The sequence below is a fragment of the Barbus barbus genome (genome assembly GCF_936440315.1).
Source record: "Barbus barbus genome assembly, chromosome: 31".
Lineage (NCBI taxonomy): Eukaryota > Metazoa > Chordata > Actinopteri > Cypriniformes > Cyprinidae > Barbus > Barbus barbus.
In genome coordinates this window covers 16168667-16193802 of record NC_136759.1, presented here as the reverse complement: position 1 = coordinate 16193802, position 25136 = coordinate 16168667, and the positions used below count along the sequence as shown (strand labels likewise).

The following is a 25136-nucleotide window of genomic DNA, read 5'->3' as shown; positions in this document are numbered from 1 at the left end:
ACAGTTTTCATATAATATTTAATAGCAAATAAACACTAATTTGTTAAGCCCTATTTTGTAATCTTTTCATTCATATGACAGCCAACAAAACACAAAGGGTTGTAACAGTTAATTCTTCTAAAATGTATTCATACATATATATATATTTTTTACTTTGACTGCCATCGTGCGACTCGTATCACATCGTCTCCTGACCTGTAAGCATAAATAAATGCTGTTCTCTTACCTCTGTTAAATTAACTGACAACAGTAATGGGTCATTTTCAGCACCACTGTATATAGTACATTTTCTATATTGCATCTTATATAAAAATATATAGATTTTCTTTTGCAAAACATTCTTTCCATGTTGTTCAATGGCATGAGATCAAGGATCCATATACTGTCAGCATCATCTCTCCTCCCATCCTCCCGACCACATTTCCATTCACAGCATTTCAAAGATCAGTAGCAGCCACACTGAATAAAAGTCATGCCACACGCCGTTCTCTCACCACCACCACAGACTTTCACAACAAACTCCCTTGACGCCCTCAGAAAGTGGAGGAGAGAACAAAGCATACACAGAAAAGATGATGGGTGAGGGTGAACAGGACAAACATGGTGAAAGAGGTGATGAAAAGAACAAGGTGTACCGTAAAAGGCCTGAACAGTGCACTTCTGTAACTACCCGCTAGGGGTCACCTCCAACTGGTTTATCTCCCAGGATATCAGGAAGGACATATACTTAAAAAAATCCAAAAGAAAAATCAAGTGAAACAGTTTTTAATATTGAGGCGTTCTTGATTGAGAGGAAGGCGCATTGGGATGAGAGTTTGGTTGCAGTGCATAGAGAGACGTCTGAGTCGGAGCCACTTGGGTTATTGCCTGAAGAGGAGCTGCCCTGACACACACACACACACACACACACACACACACACACACACACAGAGAGAGAGAGGCACTAGGACCTCTTTAACACAATGGTGGAGCATGAGAGGCCATTGTGTGCGCTTCTCCCGGTGGCCAGCAGAGAGCGATGTTCATTCTCCATGACAGCCCAAAGGAAGCAGCATAGTGTGTAATGTGTCTTCAGCCCAAAGGCTTCGAGTCCACAGTCTGTCTTCAGAGTCCCGCCCGCTCGTAGAACAACACGTAGGCGTCACTGCTGCGAACTTGGCTGGCGGACATTGGCGTGACTCTGGAAGAAGAAATCCACACTTAATATTTGTTGAACATCAAATTTGTACTGAAAATCTGGGAATAAAAATCTAACTGAAAAGATCTAAAAAAAATTAACACGATGGGAAATGAATAAAAAATTCAAGAATCTGTATTTCTAAATGCAGATGTTCAGGTGTAGGGCACTATGATTTCCACGACGCAGAAAACACGGACGAAATCACAGAATCCAGTCATAAAAATGGAATTTACTGTGTAACGCATGTCACGGAATTCGTCAACGTTTGAGTGAATTACTTAAAAGTCAGTCATTACACTTAAATCAAATCGCGATATGTATTTGTAAATATTAAGCAACAAAAGGTACATTTAAATATAAATCGCGCATGTTCTGCGTGCAGACGAGTGCTTTAGTTTACTACACACATACTGAAGCACGCGTGACACTTGCGGTGATTTCAGCGTCTGTCTCATTAAATGAGTAACGTTAGGCCTACATGAACATAAACAATCTCTAGAACAGCGCTGAGTCACTTCATGAGCATTCAACTGATTCATAAGAGAGAAACTATCCTCATATCATAAGCACACAGAAATTTAAAGGTATTCACGGCAACCCGGCTTCAAAATAAAAGTTTGGTTTAACTTATTGTGCCTGAAATATATTTCTGTTGCTCAGTACGTAATACTACTACTACTATTACTAAAATTATTAAAACTTAATTTTTTAAGGAATATTTACACAATAAATGTTTTAATGTTAATAGCAAATCACCTTTGTTTGCCAAAAATAAAATTTGTTTAATTTAATTTGGTTAAAAGATTAATTAAATTAATGTTTTATGCCTTCACTTGATAACCAGAAAAATGTAAGTATAAAACAGAATTTCTGAGGGGAAAAAAACTAATTCATATAGGCTATTGTAAAAATAAATTTTAATCAATTAAGTTGTTTTTATGCATTCAAATAATTAGACATGCTTAAACAGAATTTGGTATAAAAAAAATAAAACAGTGCGAGAAAAAAAAAATCATAGGGCCCTAAACATGTCATTTTTGTTAAACTTTTAATAAATTGACGTTAAATTGTATGTTTCATGATTTTAATTAATTAGCATTAGACACATTTTCAATAAAACAATAAATGTTTTAATGTTAATAGCAAATCACCTTTGTTTGCCAAAAATAAAATTTGTTTAATTTAATTTGGTTAAAAGATTAATTAAATTAATGTTTTATGCCTTCACTTGATAACCAGAAAAATGTAAGTATAAAACAGAATTTCTGAGGGGAAAAAAACTAATTCATATAGGCTATTGTAAAAATAAATTTTAATCAATTAAGTTGTTTTTATGCATTCAAATAATTAGACATGCTTAAACAGAATTTGGTATAAAAAAAATAAAACAGTGCGAGAAAAAAAAAATCATAGGGCCCTAAACATGTCATTTTTGTTAAACTTTTAATAAATTGACGTTAAATTGTATGTTTCATGATTTTAATTAATTAGCATTAGACACATTTTGATTGATAAAATGTAATTTAACCATGAAAAAATGAGTCCAGAACAATTAAATTAAAATGGAAAAAACAGAATTGGGAAAAAATAAAACCGATTTCATAGGGCCCTACAGGTCTTTATAAAGCTCTAGATCATTCTCAAATCATCCTGGAGAAAATGATCGTCAGGTGGGCTTCATGCAGCTCAAATACAATTCAACTTAAACTTTAATTGTGATGCTTTTAATATAATTTGTAACAAATGAAAACATGTATAGCATTAAAATGGCCAAATATCATTCAATTATTCAGCCAATATAGTATAAAGTAGAATGTGTGTGTGTGAGATTAACAGTTGAAGATGTGGGGTTGGAAGTATTTTTAAGGAAGATTGAGTGGGAGGGAGGTGAAGGAGCAGGAGTGAGGGAGGAGGTGGAGGAGGATGGGATACAGGAAAATCACAGCAGCTAGCAGGTGAAATGGAGCTTTGCTTGCATTCAAACCATCAGGATTACTTCCCTGAAAGCTAATGTATACTATATACCTTTGGGAAATCTACTGGTAGCCTACAGTCATGCAAAAGGAGGGGAAGTAAAGCAAGTACCTGGAGTCGTTATATGTGTACCATTCCCCGTTTTCAGGATTGCAACAGTATGCTGTGTAGTGGCCTCCCATAGTCGTGCCCGAGTGATTGGACACTGCATACAAGTTATATACTGCACTACCTGAAACAGAAAGATACACAGTCAGGCTGGAACTAAATGCAACATACAGTAGTTTATTGTGTAACCAAAATACCAATAATACCCAGAAAAAAAGTGGTACTTTTATTATAACCAGGCCCAAAATACATCAGGACCTTATTTTGAAAAGTGTATGTTTTATTATTTCTAGCTGGCAATTCAAAAAGATGAGTGAGATAAATATGTACCCTTTTACATTACAATGTAAACACCATAAAGTAAACATTTTCATAATTCATTAACAGTAGGTTGACTAAACAGTCACTTGACATAAATGCATGGTATTATTTGACTGTTAACAGCTCTGAAACGGAGCAAAACAACCACGTTTTGACTAGGAATAATCTATATCCCCAAATTTAAGACCTCCTAAAATTATATTTAAAACTTTTGCTGTAATATTTAAGATATTTAAGACTTTTGTGACCTTACATTGAATCAAATATTTTTTTATATTATTTATAATGTGAAAATAATTATTTATTTAAAACAAATCTCCTAGACACTGCTACAGGATATGTTATCACGTTCTAGACTGTAAAGTAATTTTCCATGAAAAAATCACTATGAAACACATTGTGACAATGACACACTTGATGATTAGATGGAGGCAGATCTGAATTCAAGAAAGATTGAAGTGGGTTTAAGTGGACTAAGTACCAGTTTTACCAGACGATCCAGTTATCACATTTTAATTCAAAATTAGATCAAATTTTAAACAAAATCATTCACAGTAAGATCTGTAACGTTTCATGCCGAGAATGAGGACTGAAATGGCAGATTCTTGGTCTGTCTTTACTCACTGCTTCTGTCAGAGGCGAACTCCCTGAGGTCCAGGTCTTTCATTGGGAAGTTGACAAAAGTGGACAGTTTGCTGGTTCTGACGCGGGCTTCAGAGAAGCGCTTCAGATCTGAACAAGTGAAGCAGTTAAGGAGAAGAGACTTGGCACACTGCTGACCTCAGCGAGACCTGTCACTTCACGCTTCAACCTAACCCATCAGCACATTCCTGCACACACAAACAGTGTCCCGATCTTATCTGTGCTTACAGTCAACAAACGCACCGATGCCCCGAGTGACATCACGAAGAGACCAGACAGCATTAGAAAAGGATACGAAGAACTAGTATTTTAGGAAACTTCTGAACTGTAAATTTCTTCGTACATCGTCTTCTGGCTTTGCACCTGTAACATGTCTGGATGGAAAAAGAACAATTAGATGTTTTGGTAAATATATTTACACATTATTAAAAGGCTAGGAATGAATTAAATTAATTACCGGCTTCTCGTCCCCATCCAGCACGTCTTCTTTAGTAAACAGCCGCATGCAGTCCATTAGGCTCACCTCTCCATAGCCCTTCTAGGCAGAGGAACACCATTAACACCCACTCATTTCTCCAAAGTGTGCATTATAAAGCCTGCATGTACATGCACATGTCATTGAACTAACCTTGGCGATAGGTAAGGAAAGATCCCAGAAAGGATCGAACACAGTGGAACAATAGCCACATTCACTGCAGGTCAAAGAGCTCTTCAGCTGACCTACGAACAGATCTGAGAACAGAGAGAGACAAGGCAGAGTTATGCTTAGTAATGGAGCACAATGATAACCCACCATAGCAGTATATACTATTAAAAATCATTTTTGTTATTCAAAATAATGCTGAAATAAAATAAAATATAAATATTGGGTAACACTTTATTGTATGTTGTCCTTGTTACACATTACATGTACTTACTATTATAATAACAATAAATTATGCATAATTACATGCCAGTAACCCTAAGCATATAGCAAGTGCAAGTAGTTAATTAATATTACTCAATACTTAAATGTGTAATTACACTGTAACAAGGATGCCATAAAATAAAGTGTAACCGTATATTGCATGAAAAACCTAAACAACTTATATGAAAATTCGAAATGTTGCCTTGGTTTAAATTCAAGTACTAAACTTACTAAAAAACAAATAAGAAAACTTAATAATAATAAATTATTTAAATATTACAAAATTACTAAAACTTAAACTAAAATAAAAACTTAAATTCAAAATATAAAATAATCTTTGATATATAAATAATACTAAAATAACACTGATGTAGTGTATACTTGCCTACGATTTTGCTGTCTTCTCTCTCTAAGTATTTAGCCCACATCTTTTTCCCTTTTTCCTCATCACTAAAGAAAATTAACAAGATATATAAATCATGAAATCACACTAACAACATGTCATTTTTCCACATTGAGGAAAATAAAGACAGTACGCTTACGGCAAGTGATCAAAGTCTTCCATGTTTCCCCGTGGCCGGACCGTGACCCTGTTCACTTCATTGTGCAGGCCGTCTAGCAGGAAACGTAGAAACTCCTGAGCATCCTGTTGACTGGAGAGATAACATAAACATCTTAATACATAACACAGCTACAGCCAGCTACTGATAAATATAAAGTGATCTACATTACATTAGTAAGACATTTGATTTTTACTGATAACCAAGCTATTTTATTCATGTATTAGCTGATAAATATTCAATTAAAATTTTATACTATTTTGTCACACTCACACAAAAATGATTGGATGTAAATGCCATAAGTAAAATTAGGCACTACAAGATTTTAATTTACAATTGAAAACCAATACCGATAGATTAAAACCAATATAGTATTGATTTATTGGAAATGCGTAATATATATATTTTTTTCTAAATTTAAAATATTTAACAGGAGAGGTGCTTTTCTGTGTAAAACCTGCTGCTATGATACCAAGATGGCCACTTTGAACAGAATAAAACTGTGTAGGCTGAGACTTACTTGTAGCCCACAAATCTGGGGGCATATCTCTGAATCTGTGTTTTGAACTCAGAGGGACTGACGGCTTCCCTGCTTGAAGAAGTCCACATTGTCTGGATAAGCTTGGCAAACTCTGAACTCAGGACAAAGAGAGGTTTTCAGTAAGGTTAGTGACTGCTGTGAAACCTGCAGGAGTTGTGTGGTGGCGAGCGCACTCACCTTCCATGAGAGCAGTGTTTGTGCGGCTGTTGTTGTTGAGGTCTCGTCGGTGGGAGTTGTGAAGACAGTAGTCTCGCAGGCTCTGTGTGTTGCTAAGACACTGGAGGATGGAGTTCATAAAACACTAGCGAGGGAAAGAGAGAGATAAAGGAAGAGAAAAATTAAAGATATATCTTGGGCTGGTAATTGACAAAAATTTTTAAATGAATGAATTACATGACACGCTGATTATTTAATAAAATATATGTTTATTTATATAACACTAAATAGACAAAAAGGGCAATGAGCATGATAAAACACATTTTTATATGATTAAATAATTTTATTTTTGACCAAATGTACTACATACATTTAATTTATATAAATGTTTTTCAACAAATATGACACTGTGTACATGCTCACTATGCAGAAATCAGAAAAAGCAAAGGTAGCCACAAAACAAGTGACACATCGTCTAGAGTTTCACAGCAACAGACTTGACTGCGATGTGTAAGAGTTTATTTTTGGACTGTACACATGCTGTTGCTTGGCAAAAGCAAGTTAAGTGAGTGCGAGAGCGAAGAGACATCATGAAAAATAATCTTGCCAAATGGAAACAGACAGAGGAATGTGAAAGCGATATGAAAACATTTCTGCTTCTTGCCGCTTAGGTGTGTCAAGGTGTGAGATTTGACAGTTTTGATCTATTTCTATTAGATGTGTTGTATTCAGTCTATATATACTATATGACAAAAAATCTGTGTGAATGAGGATATCGGTCAACAGCGAAGACCTTACACACTTCATTGTTGTATGAGTTTTAAATTGATTTGTCTGGTATGTGTGAACATGGGAATTAAATTCTAGAGGTGAATTTCTGCATCAGCAGCACCACCACATCTCCTATAGTTGGACAAACAGGTAGTCCAGCTTGAGGTTTTGAACCAAAATGGACAAAATTCCAACTGAAAACAAGTACACACTTTACCTATAAGAGCAGCTAAGCCATCCTTTTAAAAAACACTTACTGTATTTCCCAGATTACGAAGCCCCACCAGGCCCTGGGCACTCTTTGAGTTCTGAAAAAAAGAGAGGGTATGAAATGTTGGCACAGGTCATAGGCTAGATGTCAGCGACTAGTCATACATTATCAGATGGACTGAAATGTTGCTCTCATAATGTGCGGTCAAATTAGTTGAAATTTTGCAGGGCAAAAAAAAAAATGGTCCACTGTCAATAGTAGCTCACACATATGAGACTTTCAAACCTTTCTGTTGGAACTTTTTTGCCCTCACACAAAACTGAAATGACTACATTTCGAAATTCCAGCCAGCATCATTAAATGTGATCGCACCTCAAGTCAGGTCTTTCCAGGAAACGGAGATCTATGTTTCCATATAATCTGTATTTTAGTAGAGGTGCAAGAGTGCTAAAGCGGACCGGCCAGTAATCTGACACTATGTTGTTTTCTGTCGTGCCAAAGCACGGGAGGGGAAACGTGATCTGCCCTGTGCAGGAACTCTGATGAACTTACCTGGTGCTGGCCAGGATGTTCACACTGGCCACATATTTGTCAATATTTGGGGAACAAACGGTTCATGGCGGTATATATATCACACCAGAATTGTTTAACAAACTCATTAACTGGGTATTATCTAAATCCACGCTTCCATGGAAAATGCTTGTTGAACGCCCAATTCTCGGGAACAGGCTCACCAGCCTTGTTTGTCCTACTCTGCTGAGCAATATCAACGCTGCCAAAAATAGCATCCTTTCAAATGGGATGTCCGCTCATTGGCTGATTTTTTATCGTCTCGGCAACACTGATCCTGGCAGCCATCTTTGACAGCCACAGGATTTTTACAGGCACTAAACCAAGACACCATATGCAAATGTGGCCATCCGGACATCTGCAACGTCCTACATCATACTGTACTAAAACTGAGAAATCAATATGCATGTCAAATGTGGGATACATGTCCTGCTGCATGTCAAGGAAACATTTGCACAAAGTAGGTCTATTTTAGGTTGTTGTGATTCACTCTGAAGCAGAAGTCCACCACTGTGTGAAATGAGACGATGCTGTTGTTGTTGCCAAAGCAGCTTGTGGTTGCTTCTATAGTGGTACATGTACCCTGCAACTTATAATCTTCTCATAAGTTTACAACATTTGTATCACTTGGTCTCGGGATGAAAAGTGCCTTTGGAAACTCTGGAGAAACCTGTTAAAAGTTGAGCATGATGAAAGTTCTAGGGTAAAGCTGGAAACTCTTGGTGAAGAACTTCAATGTATTTGTTTAACAGTTTTACTATTTCCATGTATAATGAAGCAAATATTACAACTTGATATGGGTTTTTGCCTTTATGTTGTTGATATAGTGTGATTTTATGTGTCAAATCCTCCTCCATAACACCTCTTTTCCCTCTATTTCTCTGGTGGCCGGAGAATGTGGAAGTGGGTCACGGTGTTCTGTTCGGCATTCTCCCCATTACAGAGGTGAGGGAAGACTAATCCTGCTTTTATAACAGCTCGCTGTGAGAGGAAAATGTGGAGCAAATACCCAGATGAAACATCCAGACTGGCAGCCTTCAGTCATCAGCATACACTGACCCACATAATATTAGTTAAAGAGCTCTGGTAGTTGGTTTAAACTGTGAGATGAACCCGTTGTACTGTTTAGCGTTTATGCCATCTCTGTTTTATGTCAACTTTCTCTCCTGTCCAACACGCCCAGCCAAATAATTCCACACATCTCTTAGCTCTCTGCTGGTTGAGGTTTTCCTTGTAATTTTCTTCTGTTTAAAGAAGTCTTTTGAACTCGGACACAGTTTGTAGACCTGAATTTCCCAGGAATACTCAAGCTCCGGTGCCAAAACTTCTGTTCTATGTACCAATGTGTTAAATTAGTAGAAAACACTTCATTTGGACTGTCTTGTTTCAGCCAACCAAGATAATGGCACTGCTGGTACTCCATGTCCTTTACAATCACATTATACTTGTCACACCTCCAGGGGAAGTGACTCACAAAAACTGCATAGAGAAAATCCTGTTTACACATGCTAAATATATGGGCCATTTACTATATAAGTGTCCTGATGAATATCGAAGCACATTCCACATGACACTGAAACTAATCGCGTGGCAGATAATGAAGGCTCAGCGGCAAAGCTGATACACCAGGCCTAGTCCTGACCCCAGTGGCATGGGGTGGAACTGAGAGCGCTGCTGGATGCAGGAGTGAGCTCTAATGGGATTTCTACTCATTACGTAACAACGAACAGCCATTCTTAACTGCTTCATGCGTCATTCATCAGCAGCATGCAGGCTGCTGTTGATTTATGTTGCTTCACTTCAAAAAATAATGAAGTGTGCCTTCTGGTAAACCCAATGTAAGGTGCTCTAATCGAAACTTTTTTTTTTTAGCATCAATAAGACTGCTTCATCAGCTTATCTCAAAAGTGCACACCGGCATAAACATAACATAACAGTCAGTGGTTAAAATAAGTAGATGCACTGAAACAGCAAATGCAAGATTAATTTGCATTATATAAGCAGTGACCTGTCAGAATACTGATCCCTTACAAAGACTTAGAAAGAGCTTACTGATGGTGGTAAATGCAATATTAATGACATCACAGCAGGAACTACTTTTTAAGGCTTATTCAATGGGCCTCAATAAGCCCCATTCATGCTTTATCATTTATCCCTTGTAATTAACTAGCATCTATTTTATGTTAATAGTACTTATTTTTATTGCTACAATCCGATGTTTTCACTAGTTAGTTAGACACTAGTACTTTTTCCAGTTATAACTAGTATGTATTCAATTATTTTGTATTATTTGTTTATTGCATACTAGTACTTGTTTTGCTACTGTTTAATATCCCATTAAACAGTAGCAATGCCATTGGTATGAGTAAGATCAGTGGTTCAAGTTGAAACTATTCAGTTATGACTAGTATGTATTCTAATAGTTACTGGTTATCTATTTCTGATAGTTATCAGTTTTACAAGTACTAATTGAGTGGACTAGTGTGTTTGCTGGTTAGTTGAACAAATACTAATCAAACTGGCCAATAACTAGAATATATGCTAGTAAGAGCTTGAATAGTTAATATATAAACTGCAAACCCTGATAGCATTCAGTGATTAATGACTATAAAATACGATTTTTGTTGCACTAACAGAATTGTTACCTATATGCAATGAACAAGTAGTAGTGAAATTAGTAAAATAACAAAAACAATATAATGTTCAAAATAAATAAATGTTCATACGAATTGCCGCAATACGCCTATGAATCGTGTTCCTACCTTGGCATGATTAATCAGAAGTCCAACGAATGTGGAGACCAGCATGGAGCCGGACATAGTAGAGCTTTTCCTCCGCATGTCGTGTTTTAGAAGGGGAAACGCAGTCGCAGGTGGCTCCTCTGGTATTGTAACTGTATATGAACGTCGCATGCTGGGCATAATTAATACAATCCTTCTGCGGTGTATAAACAGCAAGTTTAAGTAACAGCTACTATGGATGTTCTCGCATCAAATATTGCAGGGTCCTTCAGGTAACGTTAAGCAACTTGATCAGGAAACGACCTCTACAGCGGTGCGAGGCAGCACTGGGGACGAATAAAACATCGCGCGCTGACCGACTGACTACAATCAAAACACTATTCACAAAACAATAAACGAAGAAAGTTGTTCGCAAATGCAAAGAAGATTTCCCTCACGTGTCGAATTAGACAGAGGAGAGTTCTCAAATAAAAGTGAAGGCAGCAAGCTGGAGGCAGCGCGCGGATCCATGTCTTTTCATTACAGTCCCGCCCACACGAGCCTAGCTCGCGCATCCGACGTCAGTGACACGCCGCAATGACAGAGATTTACAATAATCGTGTAGCCGTCAAGGACTTATTAATCATTTTAAATGGACCACTTTCAAACAACCCTAAATCAGTTTCAGCTTTACTTACATCGAAAAGACACCGCAAAGGGTTGGTTGGGCTCTGAATTACATTTTGTTTATACTGTTGCAAAATGTAAACTATATTATCACACAGCCTTATATGAAAGTGTATACAAGTATCCATTCACGACAAGAGATAAATGCTATGTAGCAAACTCAACTGTATGATTGTTTTTATCGTTGCAAAAATGTAAACTACATTATCACCCAGGTCTCATCTGCTACATGCGACTATAGATATGAAGATATTATAAAGATTGACAATATCATTTTCTGTGAAGCTGATTTGAAACCGTGTGTATTGTAAAAAGTGCTATACAAATACATTTGAATTAATTTACAGCTACAGTTCTTTGACAGGAAAATGTTATAATCAGATTGAAAATAGAACAACTGTCAACAATGGTAAAAGCAACAAAAAGTGGGACAATATGTCTAGTCTTTTGGGCTGGGCTCCATGTTCAACTCTGCTTAGCTGTCGCCCTCACTACAGTATTAGAGAAGCATTAAACTTTGCCTGTAAAACTGGCAGAGAAATTAGAACAGGGCGAAACACACTAAACCCCAACAACAGACTGAGGCTGTTATGCTCTTATGAGACGGTGGGTCAAATGTCATCAGCTGCAACCCAGTTCTGGATATACTGGAAACACTATGCAGCATGGTAGTTACCTACATGAGAACAATGTCACTTTTGAAGGCCACACTCTACATGCATCCCACAGTCCTATAGACTTTAGTCAAGGCAGACGCTATATTGCATTTATGCAGCTGAAATTGATGTTGAGAAGGATAGTCTTTACAATGAATACAATGAATCTACTTTTTATGACGCAGAAATATTTTTTTCTTTCTGGCTATGTCTTATTCACACCATATTTCACTGAAGTTGATTTAAATGTAAAGAAAACCACAGAACGCTAAGCATGTTAATCCATGTTTATATAGAAACAGGAAGTTGGGTGACCTGTTATTGAAGTGGCATTTCAGAGGGAGACGAATCACTCGGACCCTTCCAGTCTTACGACTAAGTCTATGTACACAGCAAACAGCAAATGAAAACACTTCTTCGACACGCTACAGAACACAACAAGGGTGAAAAGGTAAAGGAAACAGGGTGGATTAATGCGTTTCTTGAAATGTGTAATTAGACACTTTGAATGAGTACCAGAGATCCATCTTGGCTTTGAGCCAAATGACTTGATGAGCATCAGGGCACCAATATAGTTGAATTTCATGAAAAATACAAATGCTGATTCTGCTGAAATGTTCAAAGACTCTAAAAAAAAAAAAAAGCAGGTGACCTGTTATGAGATGCTTTGTAAACAGAAGCACAAATTTTGGAAGCTCTAATAATGAAAGAGCACGTGATGAGTGAGTGAAATTTAACTACATCCACAGTTTCCTACAGCCACACAACTTTAAACACAGGAAAACATCACAGGGACACCTTGTACTCAGAAGAAGAATTGAGTCTTCACTGAGTTTCCTCTTTACATTTACATTTACATTTACTCATTTAGCTGACGCTTTTATCCAAAGCGACTTACAATTGCTATATATGTCAGAGGTTGCACGCCTCTGGAGCAACTAGGGGGTTAAGTGTCTTGCTCAGGGACACATTGGTGTCTCACAGTGGATTCGAACCCAGGTCTCTCACACCAAAGGCATGTGTCTTATCCACTGCGCCATCACCACCCTTTAAAGACCTCATGCGAAGAGAATAAGAAGTCCTGAGCTCTCAGCGGTCTCTGAGATACACTGCTAATAACCAAGTGCCAAAAAGGGCTCAAAATAGGAGGCGGTTGTATCCAGTAGGTCTGAGCCTCATCAAAACAGCCGAGAATTTTTTTTTTTTTTTTTTAAAGAGGGTACTTAGGTTAATGTTGTGGAACAGCCTACATTCTAACAGACCTGATATATAAAAAATCTTGGCGTGATTATGCCCCGATGTAGTAGAAAACGTGACAGGAATTGTTTATTCCTGGGTTACGGAAGTGCAAAGTCTCTCTGTTTGAGACAGACTGGCATCATTAATAAAACCGCTGAATGGAAAGAGTCAGAGTGTGGCAGGGAAACTGTGTTAATGCTGGCCCAGCCATGCAAAGACTCTCAGTAACACTGGCTGGGAAACCACAATAGTTTAATGGTAGTCGGAGACGGGGCAAATTGTATACCTGTAGCAGCCTGTGCTTTTCCTCACACTAATAAAACTGATTTGGTCAGCAAAAATACTTTGGATGAACCAGAATAAGGATACAGAAATATTAGGCCAGAAATATACACTACATAAGTACGCAAAGGCACTGCAAGTGCGCAATCCCGCACACCTAACTGTGGTGGAAACAAACGTCAGTACTCATGGGGCTGATAGTGTTACCCTCAAATGTACCTGTGCCACTGCACTGGATCGGTTAGCTATTCAGATAGCTAGAAACATGTTAACAGTTTAACGGTAACTGGTTAGTAGTTTAGGGTTGTACACCATTCAGAACTTAATTGAGAATGCTTTTTTTTTTTTTACAATCAAACTCAATTCCTCAGAATTTAATTTTAGTCAAGGTAGCAAAAAGGAACTAGAATTTAATTCTGATTTGAAAGCAAGGAAACAGAACTACAATGAATTGAAAAGAATTTAAGAAAAAAGTATTTATTTTGAAGGTTGTATTGACCTTACAGACAGGAAGGAAGAACTGTTAATTTCTTGGAAATTATTATTTTTAAATTCCAATATAGTAAACTCCACTTCCTGTCATTCTCATTAATTGACTAATAAATTTAAAACTTTTAAATTCAAGATCTGATAAATGGTCATAGCAGCACTTTTGGCAACACTGTGAATGCACTGTTTAAAGGGGTCATGAACTGAGAAACCAAAATTCCCTTGATCTTTTGACTTAATAGGTCACTGTACTATAAAAACATCCTGTAAGTTTCAGAACTCAAAACTTTGTTGTTAGTCTAAAAACAGCTTTTATTGCAGGAAGTCTGCTAAAACAACAGCTTGTGGAATGTTCTACTCTATAACATAATAGTGTGATAAGCACCCCCTCAGCAGAAAAAGATCAACGTCTGCCGATCGACATCACTACCTGTTTAGCCCCACCCACCGATTCACACATGCAGTGTTCACAAGAGAGCCGAATGTGCAGGTCTATACAGAAACGATAAAGATGCTGTGCAGTGCCAAGTAGTGGGAAAAAACTATGTTTGCGTTGCCTTCCTTCTGATCCCAACATTTGGAAAGAGTTGATGAACTTGATTTTTAATGAAGATTCAGACAGCGTCAGTAAGAACTCGGTCCTCTGTTCACTTCATTTTACCACGGATTCGTTTACAAACAAGGCACAATTCAATGTCGCAATAATGTCGCAACACAACTGTGAGTAACTGTGGTCACTATTGCTTTGTCTATTCTTACAGATTGTTTGATATTTATTGAGTTATTTATGCGTTTTAAACCTAAATCACAGCGGTGCCCATCTATGATTGAATGAATGTACACTGTTAGCTAATCATAGCAGTGGGCATTTACTTCTGAGTCTACAATCCACCACACCTATTCAAACAGAGTGTTCTGATGAGCGGGGTTAAAAAAGGACAGAAAATAACTTATTAGTAAACTAAATTATGTTTTTTATGTAAAAATCGTGATAACATTATAAGAGCAAAATAACAAGCAAAGGCAGTCCATGACCCATTTAAATGCACAGCTATCCTATTTTTATGGTTCAAAAAAAAAATATATATATATATATATAAAAAATACATTGCTCCATTACAACAGTAATAAAATCTCCAGTCTGGCTGTCTTGAACCCTTTAGGGTAGTGCTGAAAGAATTATAGTGCATATCTTCTAATTCTTGCATTTGTCCACATTGGCCTGGTTTATCAAAGCATAAATGGCCGGGATATCTGAAGCATTAGTGTGATAATTAAATTGAGTTGAAAAAAAGCACTCAGACTTACACTCGCTAAGCTGATTAGTTTCTGGAATTCTCAGGTGTAAACTAATGTAGTCTAGACTAATCATTTTAAAGTCAGACAGACCTTACTGCTCAGCACTGCTCATTTAGCCTGGGCTCCCTTGTTGAGCAGTACCTTAATTAATGACATAAACAGCAACTCATTTAAAAGAACAGCCACAGACTGTATTCCACAGAGGTTTTTTTAGCATAATGTAAGCAGACATTTTAATTCATCATTAGAAGCACTGTGAATCCAACACAGGCATATTAAACATATTCTGTATAACTTCAATGGCAAAACTTGGATATGGATGTGTTTCGGATATGTTTAGAATAACATAATAGCATACTATATATTTCATAGTATACCCTGTAATGTACACTGATTATTATATATACAAGTCTTTATGTAAAAGGTTAATTTATGACCTCCTAAAAGCATTATTTAGCACTTTTAATACAATTTGAGTACAAATGTCATTAATCAAGGTGATGTTAAAAATCACAGCTAATATCACTTTTTTTAGTTCATTTGTCACACAGGAAATTAAAGGCTAAGTAGAGCACACTGCATCATGGGCTGCACGATTTGGGAAAAAAAAATCTAATCAAGATAAAAATTGTGATTGCAATAAAAAGCTCTAGGTATGCTGTGCTTGTTTGTGGGGCTGCAAAATTTGATCCAAAATTTTTAATTATATATCCATATGACTATAATAATAATAATAATAATTAGTAATAGTATTACTAAATAAAAAAATGTTAAAGAAAATTAAATATTGTAATATTTCACTGTACAAATTTCATTTAAGAAAATATAATGATGATAATAATAATAATAGATAATAATAATTTTATCTTACAGTAAACTGTAAAAATAAACAACAACACTTATTGTGGTCTTCATTTTCAAACGTTAAACCATCAAATTTTTATTTTGGCGGAAAACTATAGGGAGCCGACAGTGCCATGTTTCACTATTTAATTAATTAAACTGCAGTTACTGATAATTACACCAAGCCATATGTACTATCTAGTAGTAGAGTTTTTATGTTAGTATGGTATTCTAAATATACCTGACCAAAACTTCCTAAGAGGAGTTCACTTATATCACAAGAGACACCTGAAACACGGCTGAACGTTACACATTCCTTACACCTCTCAGCACAAACTCTCTGAGTCAAAGGGCATTTGTGTAACACTTGAGAAAGGAGAGCGATGCAAATTTAAGGATCAGTGAAAAACAATCCTAGCATAAGCATGTTATGGAAATAAGTGGGTACTGTCCAACGAGAAAACATGACTGCTCTTACCAAGGACGCTCTGACTGGTGAGGTGGACCGACAGCTGGAGGAGAATCGGCTGCTGCTGCTCTTCAGGCCATCCTGCGTGTAGTTCCGTGAGAGACCGTAGCTGGAGCGAGTGCTACTGTAGGAGTCAGATACGTCAATGCCTCGGCTTTGGTAGGACTGCTTCAGGCCACTGCCGCTGGATGTCTCGCTCAGGCCCAGAGCTGACAGATCGTGCGTCAAATCGCTCTGACTCACCGACTTCCTGCGACTGAGGGAGATGCTGGAGGACACGGGTGAGGGGGAGAGGTAGCTGGTGGGGGCCGGAGAGTAGCTGTAGCTGCTGTATCCCGAGCCTCCGTTGAGGCCCGAGCCATAGCCCTTAGCCGGTGTGCGGCTCAGGCTCTCGCTGCGCCGGCTGCCCAGCAAATCGGTGCGAGGGATAGGCCGACCCCGGTCCGGCTCGGACGAAGAGCTGTAGTTGCGGGAGCGGGAGGCGCTTGAGCTCAGGTAGCTTGAGGAGGAGTAGCCTGAGGAGGAGCTCTTATACGGCAGCTTGTCCCGCTCGTAGGAGCCCAGCGACGGGGTCAGGGAGGAGCCATATGAACTGTAGTGACTGGTATAAGAAGAGCCGGCATAGCGCTTCGCCGTAGAGGAGACACGAGACATGCTGGGAGCTCAGCTGGACGTGAGACAATTTCAGGATGCATGGACTCTGTGAATGGAAGGAGAAAATGTGTTGCATTAAAATTCTGGCCAATAAAGATAAACCAATAATCGTTTTCATGTTAAATTTGGCATGAAACTAAAATCTGTTTACTATATGTATGATGTTGATCTTACTGTGAACTATTCATTCATGCATACTTCATATTTTCATTTTTTGACCTTTGATTGTAGTTTTCAATCAAAATGTCATAACTGGATCTTTTGGTGAAATGACACTTCACTGGTGACGTACAGTCAAACCAAAAACTATTCAGACACCAGGTATAATTTTTGATATTTTTTTTACTGGTGGGTGCAGAACACTATAGTTAATTTATGTAAGTGAGTATAGCAAAATAAAGGAAACTGTGACATTATACCCAAAAATTGTTCATACAGTGGACTACCAGTAAGACTGATAAAAATTTGGGACCAAAAATTATTCAGACACTTTGACCTGACCATGTTTTTTCTTTAACTGCTACTGAGACCTTTTTACACCACAAACTGAACACAATTAAGCATTGCTTGGCAATTGGTTGACCTAAATTGGTATTATCTAATTGTGTACTTAAATTTACCAGCTGTCAGCTATTCAACCTAATTCATTACATACCGTTCTATCAAAGTTATCTGACATTATCAAGATGAATTTGTTCTGACATATTCTTGTCATATTTTATTACCATTTTCTATAAATGGTAATAAAATTAAACTATAGTGAATAAACTGTGATAATGTGAGAAATGTTGAAGGTGTCTGAATAAATTTTGGTTGACTGTACACTGGACTTCAATTATTTTGTCCACTTAAAACCCACCCCTTCTTTACAAATGACTGCAAGCTTGCCTCCATCCAATCAACAACCGGTGGGTTGAACCAAGTCCTGCCAAACATTTTTTTTTTCTTTTTGATAATCCATTTTACTTGGATATGTCACAATACAGAAGAAAACATCTGTTACTACTTCCGTTACATTGTGATTTAATAACTGTTAAAGGTCAGATACTAAAATTCTACACTGTGTCTGAATAAAATTAAACACTAAAACTAACATTTTTACTATTGTTTTGAATACTAAACTGAAATAGTTTTGAATAATATAAGTGAATTTAGGCATCACAACATTATACTGTGCAGGATGAAAAGTAGACGTCTTGCTAAAGATTACATATAACAGTATTATATGTAAGATCAGTATTCTGTTCTTGATGTAAAAAAAAATGTTTGCATGCGTTTTTTTATGAGTACCATATTTCATACATCAGACTTTTATATAGCTACGATTTTATATAGTTATGTTATCAGTTTCAATGATATATAATTGGAAAATATGGAGAAAAGAAAAACAACACCCCAATTTTATCCAGTGGCCCAAACTGAGCAAAGAATATACAATTTTGTGCAGTTGCTAATATCTATATGGCCAAAAATTAATATTAAATTTTGTTAGCATGTAGCAGATTGTGTGCAACAGGTTTTTCAGCAAAGTTATCATATTGATCATTTAGAGGCCTAAGACATTTGCGTATCAAATATGGTACAGTAGGCTCTCAATGATTAAATGATCATTTACTTCTAAATTTAGATGTATAATACAATTAAATATCCAATGACAGCCAATAAAGACTGAAAAAAAATCATATCAGCTGATAACCATAATGGTACAGATATACTGCACATCCATAGCTTCTATGCAAGTTACTTTTAAGTGCACTCTATGTGAAAGTGGAAAAGTTCAAACACTTTTATCAAGGTGGCCCCATATGACATCAACACTGACTGATGAGATATTAATCATTTTAACCAACAAACTCCAAAATGCCTCAAAATCCCACACACTGAAGGTCGGCGGTTTCATTACGTGTGTATTTCAGCCTTAGGGAAAGAGTGTCTCTCTTCAGTTTGGCAATTTCAGTCAAAATGTTAGGGTATAAACACTACCGGTTATGAATTTTGAATAACTCTGTGTCATGCCCTGAGGTCTCTTGTGTTCTGTGCGCTTGATCCTGAAAACATATTCGATGAATAGCAGCATGTGTCTCTTGTCCAAACACAGCACACACACTGCGAGTGTATTACGTGTATTACACAACCTAGGGGGGCTTCACTGCTAGCACAGGACCCTGAATGAAGCTGCCGAACAAAATGAGTGCCATTGTTTTCATAGGGGCCTGGATTGGTGGTTTAGCCCGAGCGTAGCACTGAGAACCCCGCTGTTTTAATGAAACGAGAGAGCCCCCAGAGCCGGGCCGTGCGTTATGGTGGCACAGTTTGTTCTCGTGAAGAGACGGGCTCTTGTTCACAAGGCAGTGCAGCGTCTGAATAAATAAAAGTATCTGTTGTTGTTGATCCGTGTTGGGTTCAGTGTGATGTCTCTTATTTCTTTAATCTGTCTCTCTGCGCACTCTCTCTCTCTCTCCCTCTCTGAGTGCAGCGTTCACAGATGCATCAATAATTCAACACGTAGATCTAGGGTAGGCTGCACGCTGGAGGCAGTCCAAAGCACATGGCAGACCGACGCTAACATGCTTTCACCAGACAAGAACTCTTAAGACAGTTGTCCACTGCTTTCACATTGTGTTCCCTCTCTTTGCCCACAATAACAACAGCCAAAAGAATCCTACCATATGGTATATATGGAACCCTGCCACGACAAACTAGTCTAGTTTGTGCTGCACTTCATTAATAGATGAGGTGGAAACTGATTAACAATCAAAGAAATGCAGACTTGGCAAGCTTAACTGAGGCAACGTTTTGACCAACTTGGCAATTTCTTGCCAACAAATTTGAGCTATATGTATAAAAAAAAATCATAGTAACTGATGGTAGAGGACATGGATATAATTAAGTACTATTATTAATAGTTTAATATTATTAAACTATTATTAATAATATTTTGTCTATTTATTTATTACTCCGTATTCATAATATTCAATTAATTAAATAATATTATATATTATATATAAATTACATTTACAAGTAAGAACCTTGTGAATAAGCTATATTCTAGAGAAAACATTTTTTAATATGAGGTGATCAAAAGAAAGTTTTTTGTTACTTGTTATTTTTTTGAAGTATAACAATACTAACATTTCTCACAGACGGATGGTTCAGCATGAAGTCAGTGGGGGTTTAATAAGTGGTCAGGGTCTGAGCTGTGGGAGTGTCTCCGGCTGTAAGCATGTGACAGGTGAGGACTTGTCAAAGTAGACGTGGCTCAGCCCTGTGATGCCCGACAGACTTCCACACTTGCATTCATGTTGATAGACGTGCTGTCATTACGTGCACACCACCACTGCTCCTTAACATTCACATCTAACACGTCACAACACCTACTTTTAGCTCTTCAGCATTTGGAAAGCTATGAAAGCCGGTTTCCACCTCAGAGTAAAAAAATTAAAAGGTGACAACAGTTGTGACTTCAGTGTAACATTTAATCTAAATGTTAGCCACACAATTACATTTTTGTCTGTTACTCTGATACAGAAACATGCCTCCATAGAAACCAAAATGCACTAAGAATTGTAAAGAAGCATCAAAAGGTCAATAAAAATATCCTGAAAACAATATTTATCTGTATAACTTCAGAACTGGTCTCCAGGAAGCCACCGTGACATTGAATCATCCTAAAAAATCTGAAACTTGCGCAGGTGTTTGTGTTAGCAACACCAACAATATACTGAGAACTTGAGGTAAAGTCTTGGGTACAGCTATATTTACCCTGAAATGTGAGCAGATAAGAGCTCAGTGGCCAAACTGACGCCTCAGCCCCCCCCCCCCCCCCCCCCCCCCTCCCCTTCTATGACCAAAAGCAATCTGGCAAGACTTGCCTCTCAACATTACTCATTGCCAAACCAAACTCAAAATCTACCCTTTCTATCCGCAGCTATGCTGCACGAATCAGACTTGCACTGGTCTAGCATTTATTTTCAAAGCTTATTTGATCTGGAAAGACAACATCAGACCAAAATTTAAAGGCAGCAGGTCATTCCAGGTTTTTAAATCATTTACAGTGAGCTCAGACAACCTGAATAAGGAATGTGGAACACAGATTTTGTAACAGACTGACATTAGGGCCACTGTCTATGAAAAGGAGACAATGGGGATTAACGTGAGCTTTGGTGTTTTTTGATTTCAAAAGATGAACCCAAAAACTTGCACTGGATTAACACTCCCTAAAAATCTCCAGAGACAAACTGCAACCCTGTATGTTGTTTGTAAGTGCTACGGCACTCTCTCGGTATCATGTGTGCAAAGTGCGCTAGCAGGTGGGTGTTAGGTTCAGGGGTACCTACTGTAAGTAGAGCCGTTCTCGGTTCTAGCGGACGGAAAAACAGAGGTGGCAGTTCATTATACCTCACATATACCGTTCAATGTTCAGACCTAAAAAGACAACAAAAATACAGAAGAGGGTTTAAGAATATTTGGCGAGGGCAGTATTTATAAAATAAAATATACAGCTTAATTTAAAAATGGTCATAAGCACACTAATTACTAGAGAAATAAAAAGGAAACAGGCTTATATAAAGCCTATAAGACATACAAAATATATAAGCATATATGACTACTCATTCAAAGAGGTGTACGAGAGCATCTTTTAAAACTACGCTTACAAATGTTCAGTATTCCTATGCATCAGTTTAAATGTCAGACTTTCAGAACAATCCAGACCCTGGTTACGCTGAACGGCTAACAATAGAGAACCTAACAACTGATGACTTGAGAATGTCACGCGCTCTCCCCCACAGACATCAAAACATTGGATAGCAGTCAAAACAGCTTAAAGTTAAAGAAAAGAGCGAGTTATTTGGAGAAGAGGCTCACCAGTAGTATTTTCCATGGACAGCGTGTTGCTTTGGAGGCTGTAGCTCCAGAGTGAGAGGACCAGGGAAGGATTGCATGAGCAGAATGATCCAGAATGCTAGAGATCATATTACTGAGCTGGTAAATATAGCAACTGCCTATGACCTCCCTGGGTCATTCAACACTCTTGCATTCCAATTTGTACTTAAAGGAATCACATTAAGACTTTTTATGGGCAGAACTGGGTTTACAATATGATTATAATAAATATTTACAGTTAAAGTTTATTTATATAAACATTAAATATTTGGATTATATACTTTTCTATATTTATATAAAAAATTTAAAGGCATATGGCATGTTTTTATATTTATATATATTTTTTATATATGTAGTTATATTAAATTATCATTTTGTAACATTAGGGCCACTGTCTACAAAAAGAAGACAATGAAATCAAAAACACTGGGATTAACATGTACAACTAAAATGGCAAATCAGGTGTATAGACACTCAAAACTGGTGTCGAGTTTTATATATAATTATATTTATATTTTATATATAATGGTGTCTAGTTTAATATATAATTTAAATGTTTAATTATATATAATTAAACATTTTATGTTTATATAAAAATACAATTGTGCATGCAATATATTCAATAATTAAAATATTAAATGAACAAGCTACTTCTCAAGATACTGCTCGTTTAGCTGGGCTTAATATCCCAATAACTGATGAACAGATGTACTAAAAGTACTACATTGGCTAGTCAGGATAAATATGGGAGGGTAACTGTTGAGTAATCATCAGAGAGTTTAATAATTTAGCAATTACGGGAGATTGTAACTTACATAAGTAACCACCCACACCCACACCCACATGACTTACTGTAATACTACTAAAACAAACATACTTAGATTTGACAGCTTATGTAACAACACAATTATACAGAACTACCTGTAAGTTTTAAGAAAAAAAATATATATATATATATATATATTGCTGAGACTTGAACAAGTCTGGCTTGGATTTAGTAGGAGAGACTGGGTGTGTTGTAACGTTAATTGATGAGGTGTAGAGCCATCAGTTTAACCTCCATATCTGTGTAAAATATTGAGAACCTATAATCTCAGAACTGTGGCAAATGCCAGAATATTTAATATTGTTTCTTTTTATTACTGTAATACTGTTACAACTGATCCTGATGGTGGGGTAGGTTGTAACAACGCTGAATGACACTAAATTTACACATTTGTGACCCTGGACCACAAAACCAGTCATAAGGGTCAATTTTTCGAAATTGAGATTTATATATCATCTGAAAGTTGAATAAATAAGCTTTCCATTGATGTATTGTTTGTTAGGATTGGCAATACTTGGCTGAGATACAACTATTTGAAAATCTGGAATCTGAGGGTGCAGAAAAATCAAAATACTGAGAAAATCGCCTTTAAAGTTGTCCAAATGAAGTCCTTAGCAATGCACATTACTAATAAAAAATTACGTTTTGATATATTTACAGTAGGAAAATTACAAAATATCTTCATGAAGCATGATCTTTACTTAATGTCCTAATGATGTTTGGCATAAAAGAAAAATCGATCATTTTGACCCATACAATGTATTTTTGGCAATTGCTACAAATATACCCCAGATCCAGGGTCACATTTTATGAATAAGTAGTATTTATAAACTACTTTAACTAGAAGCAGACAAATAAGGTAAAATCAAGGTTTAAGACAAAACAAAAAGGGGGTAACAAAATGTTAAAAACTGCCCAGTGTCCCGTACTTCAGCAGCGTGTCACGTGATCGAGCTGCAGCGTACAGCGCTACATCACCAAACTTCACCAAGTACTGGATAAACAACACATAAGACATAACCCGAGCACTTTGAATAAATGTCAAGTTTATATTACCATTACCTTAAAAAGAGAGAGACTGCAGCAGACCGACGTCATAGCATTCATAGCATTACTCACCGGAGTGAAAGAGACCATCCTCCTCTCCCCTCGCTCCTTCAGGGAACAGCCCGCCGTGAGTGAGACTTCCACGCAAGCCACTTTGAACTCTTGCAGCCGATACACGATAGTTCACTGATGCTCTTCAACACAATATAAATAATAACCGAGGCATTTTGGTTGTTTCTGTCCTTGTAATATTCCAAGCTCTCGACTTGTAGTCAAAAAACGGTCGCTCACTTTAACGGTGACGTCGAGAGCGTTTCTTTCATCCGATTGGTTAATTCTATTCTCGAACGTCATCACAATGCCACCGCCCACACTGTCACCCTGGCGACGGGAATAAACACTTTGGAGATGAGAGAGCTTGGTGCGTTTTAAAGGGATAGATTATACACTAAAAAAACAATTAAATAAATTAAAAATTAAAAACAACATCTGTATCGTTTTACTCACGTTGCTCCAAACCGGTTTGTCTTTGTTTCTCACATGGCACACAAAAGGAAATGTTAGGCAGAATGATATACACCTTATATATGAATATTTTATATAATATATATTATATATAAAAACAATGCTAAACAGAAATATGCTAGAGTGTGGATCTAAAAACAAAATCACATTAAACGTATTCGGGGAAAATGGCAATGACAGCAATGTTGTTAAGTAAATTCATTAACCGATTTATTAACTCAAATAAAATAAAATATATGCAAAACTTAAAAAAATAAAGTACTAAAATTACTATATCATATTTAAAATCTATAAAATATAATAATAATAATAAAATGTTAAAAATAAATGTTATTTCAAAATATCAATAAGAAGCCTATAATATAAATAATAATAATAAAATGTTAAAAATAAATGCTATTTCAAAATATCAATAAATAAGAAGCCTATAATATTAATAATAATAATAAAATGTTAAAAATAAATGTTATTTCCAAATATCAATAAATAAGAAGCCTATAATATTAATAATACAATGTTAAAAATAAATGTTATTTCAAAATATCAATCAATAAGGAGCCTATAATATAAAAATA

At 36.7% G+C, this 25136-nt stretch overlaps 1 protein-coding gene across 6 annotated transcripts; it reads right to left on the bottom strand.

Annotated features, from left to right (window-relative positions):
• On the bottom strand, nucleotides 1-24345 carry usp2a (ubiquitin specific peptidase 2a). 6 transcript variants are annotated; one of them, XM_079387412.1, is made up of 15 exons: nucleotides 24109-24330; nucleotides 22146-22242; nucleotides 21617-21704; nucleotides 16635-17325; nucleotides 7418-7468; nucleotides 6411-6534; nucleotides 6213-6324; nucleotides 5675-5785; nucleotides 5518-5582; nucleotides 4854-4957; nucleotides 4683-4763; nucleotides 4521-4599; nucleotides 4208-4315; nucleotides 3266-3386; nucleotides 1-1180 (listed from the first exon to the last, which is right to left on the bottom strand). In XM_079387412.1, the coding sequence occupies exons 4-15, from the start codon at nucleotides 17277-17279 to the stop codon at nucleotides 1105-1107; spliced, it is 1677 nt and encodes a 558-aa protein (XP_079243538.1). In that variant the 5' UTR covers nucleotides 17280-17325; nucleotides 21617-21704; nucleotides 22146-22242; nucleotides 24109-24330; the 3' UTR covers nucleotides 1-1104. The 6 variants fall into 6 exon arrangements, with proteins under 6 accessions (XP_079243538.1, XP_079243539.1, XP_079243540.1 ...); XM_079387413.1 differs by having other exon boundaries at nucleotides 4683-4760; nucleotides 24109-24310; XM_079387414.1 differs by lacking the exon at nucleotides 22146-22242 and having other exon boundaries at nucleotides 4683-4760; nucleotides 24109-24345.
• Nucleotides 24346-25136: the final 791 nt, after the last annotated feature.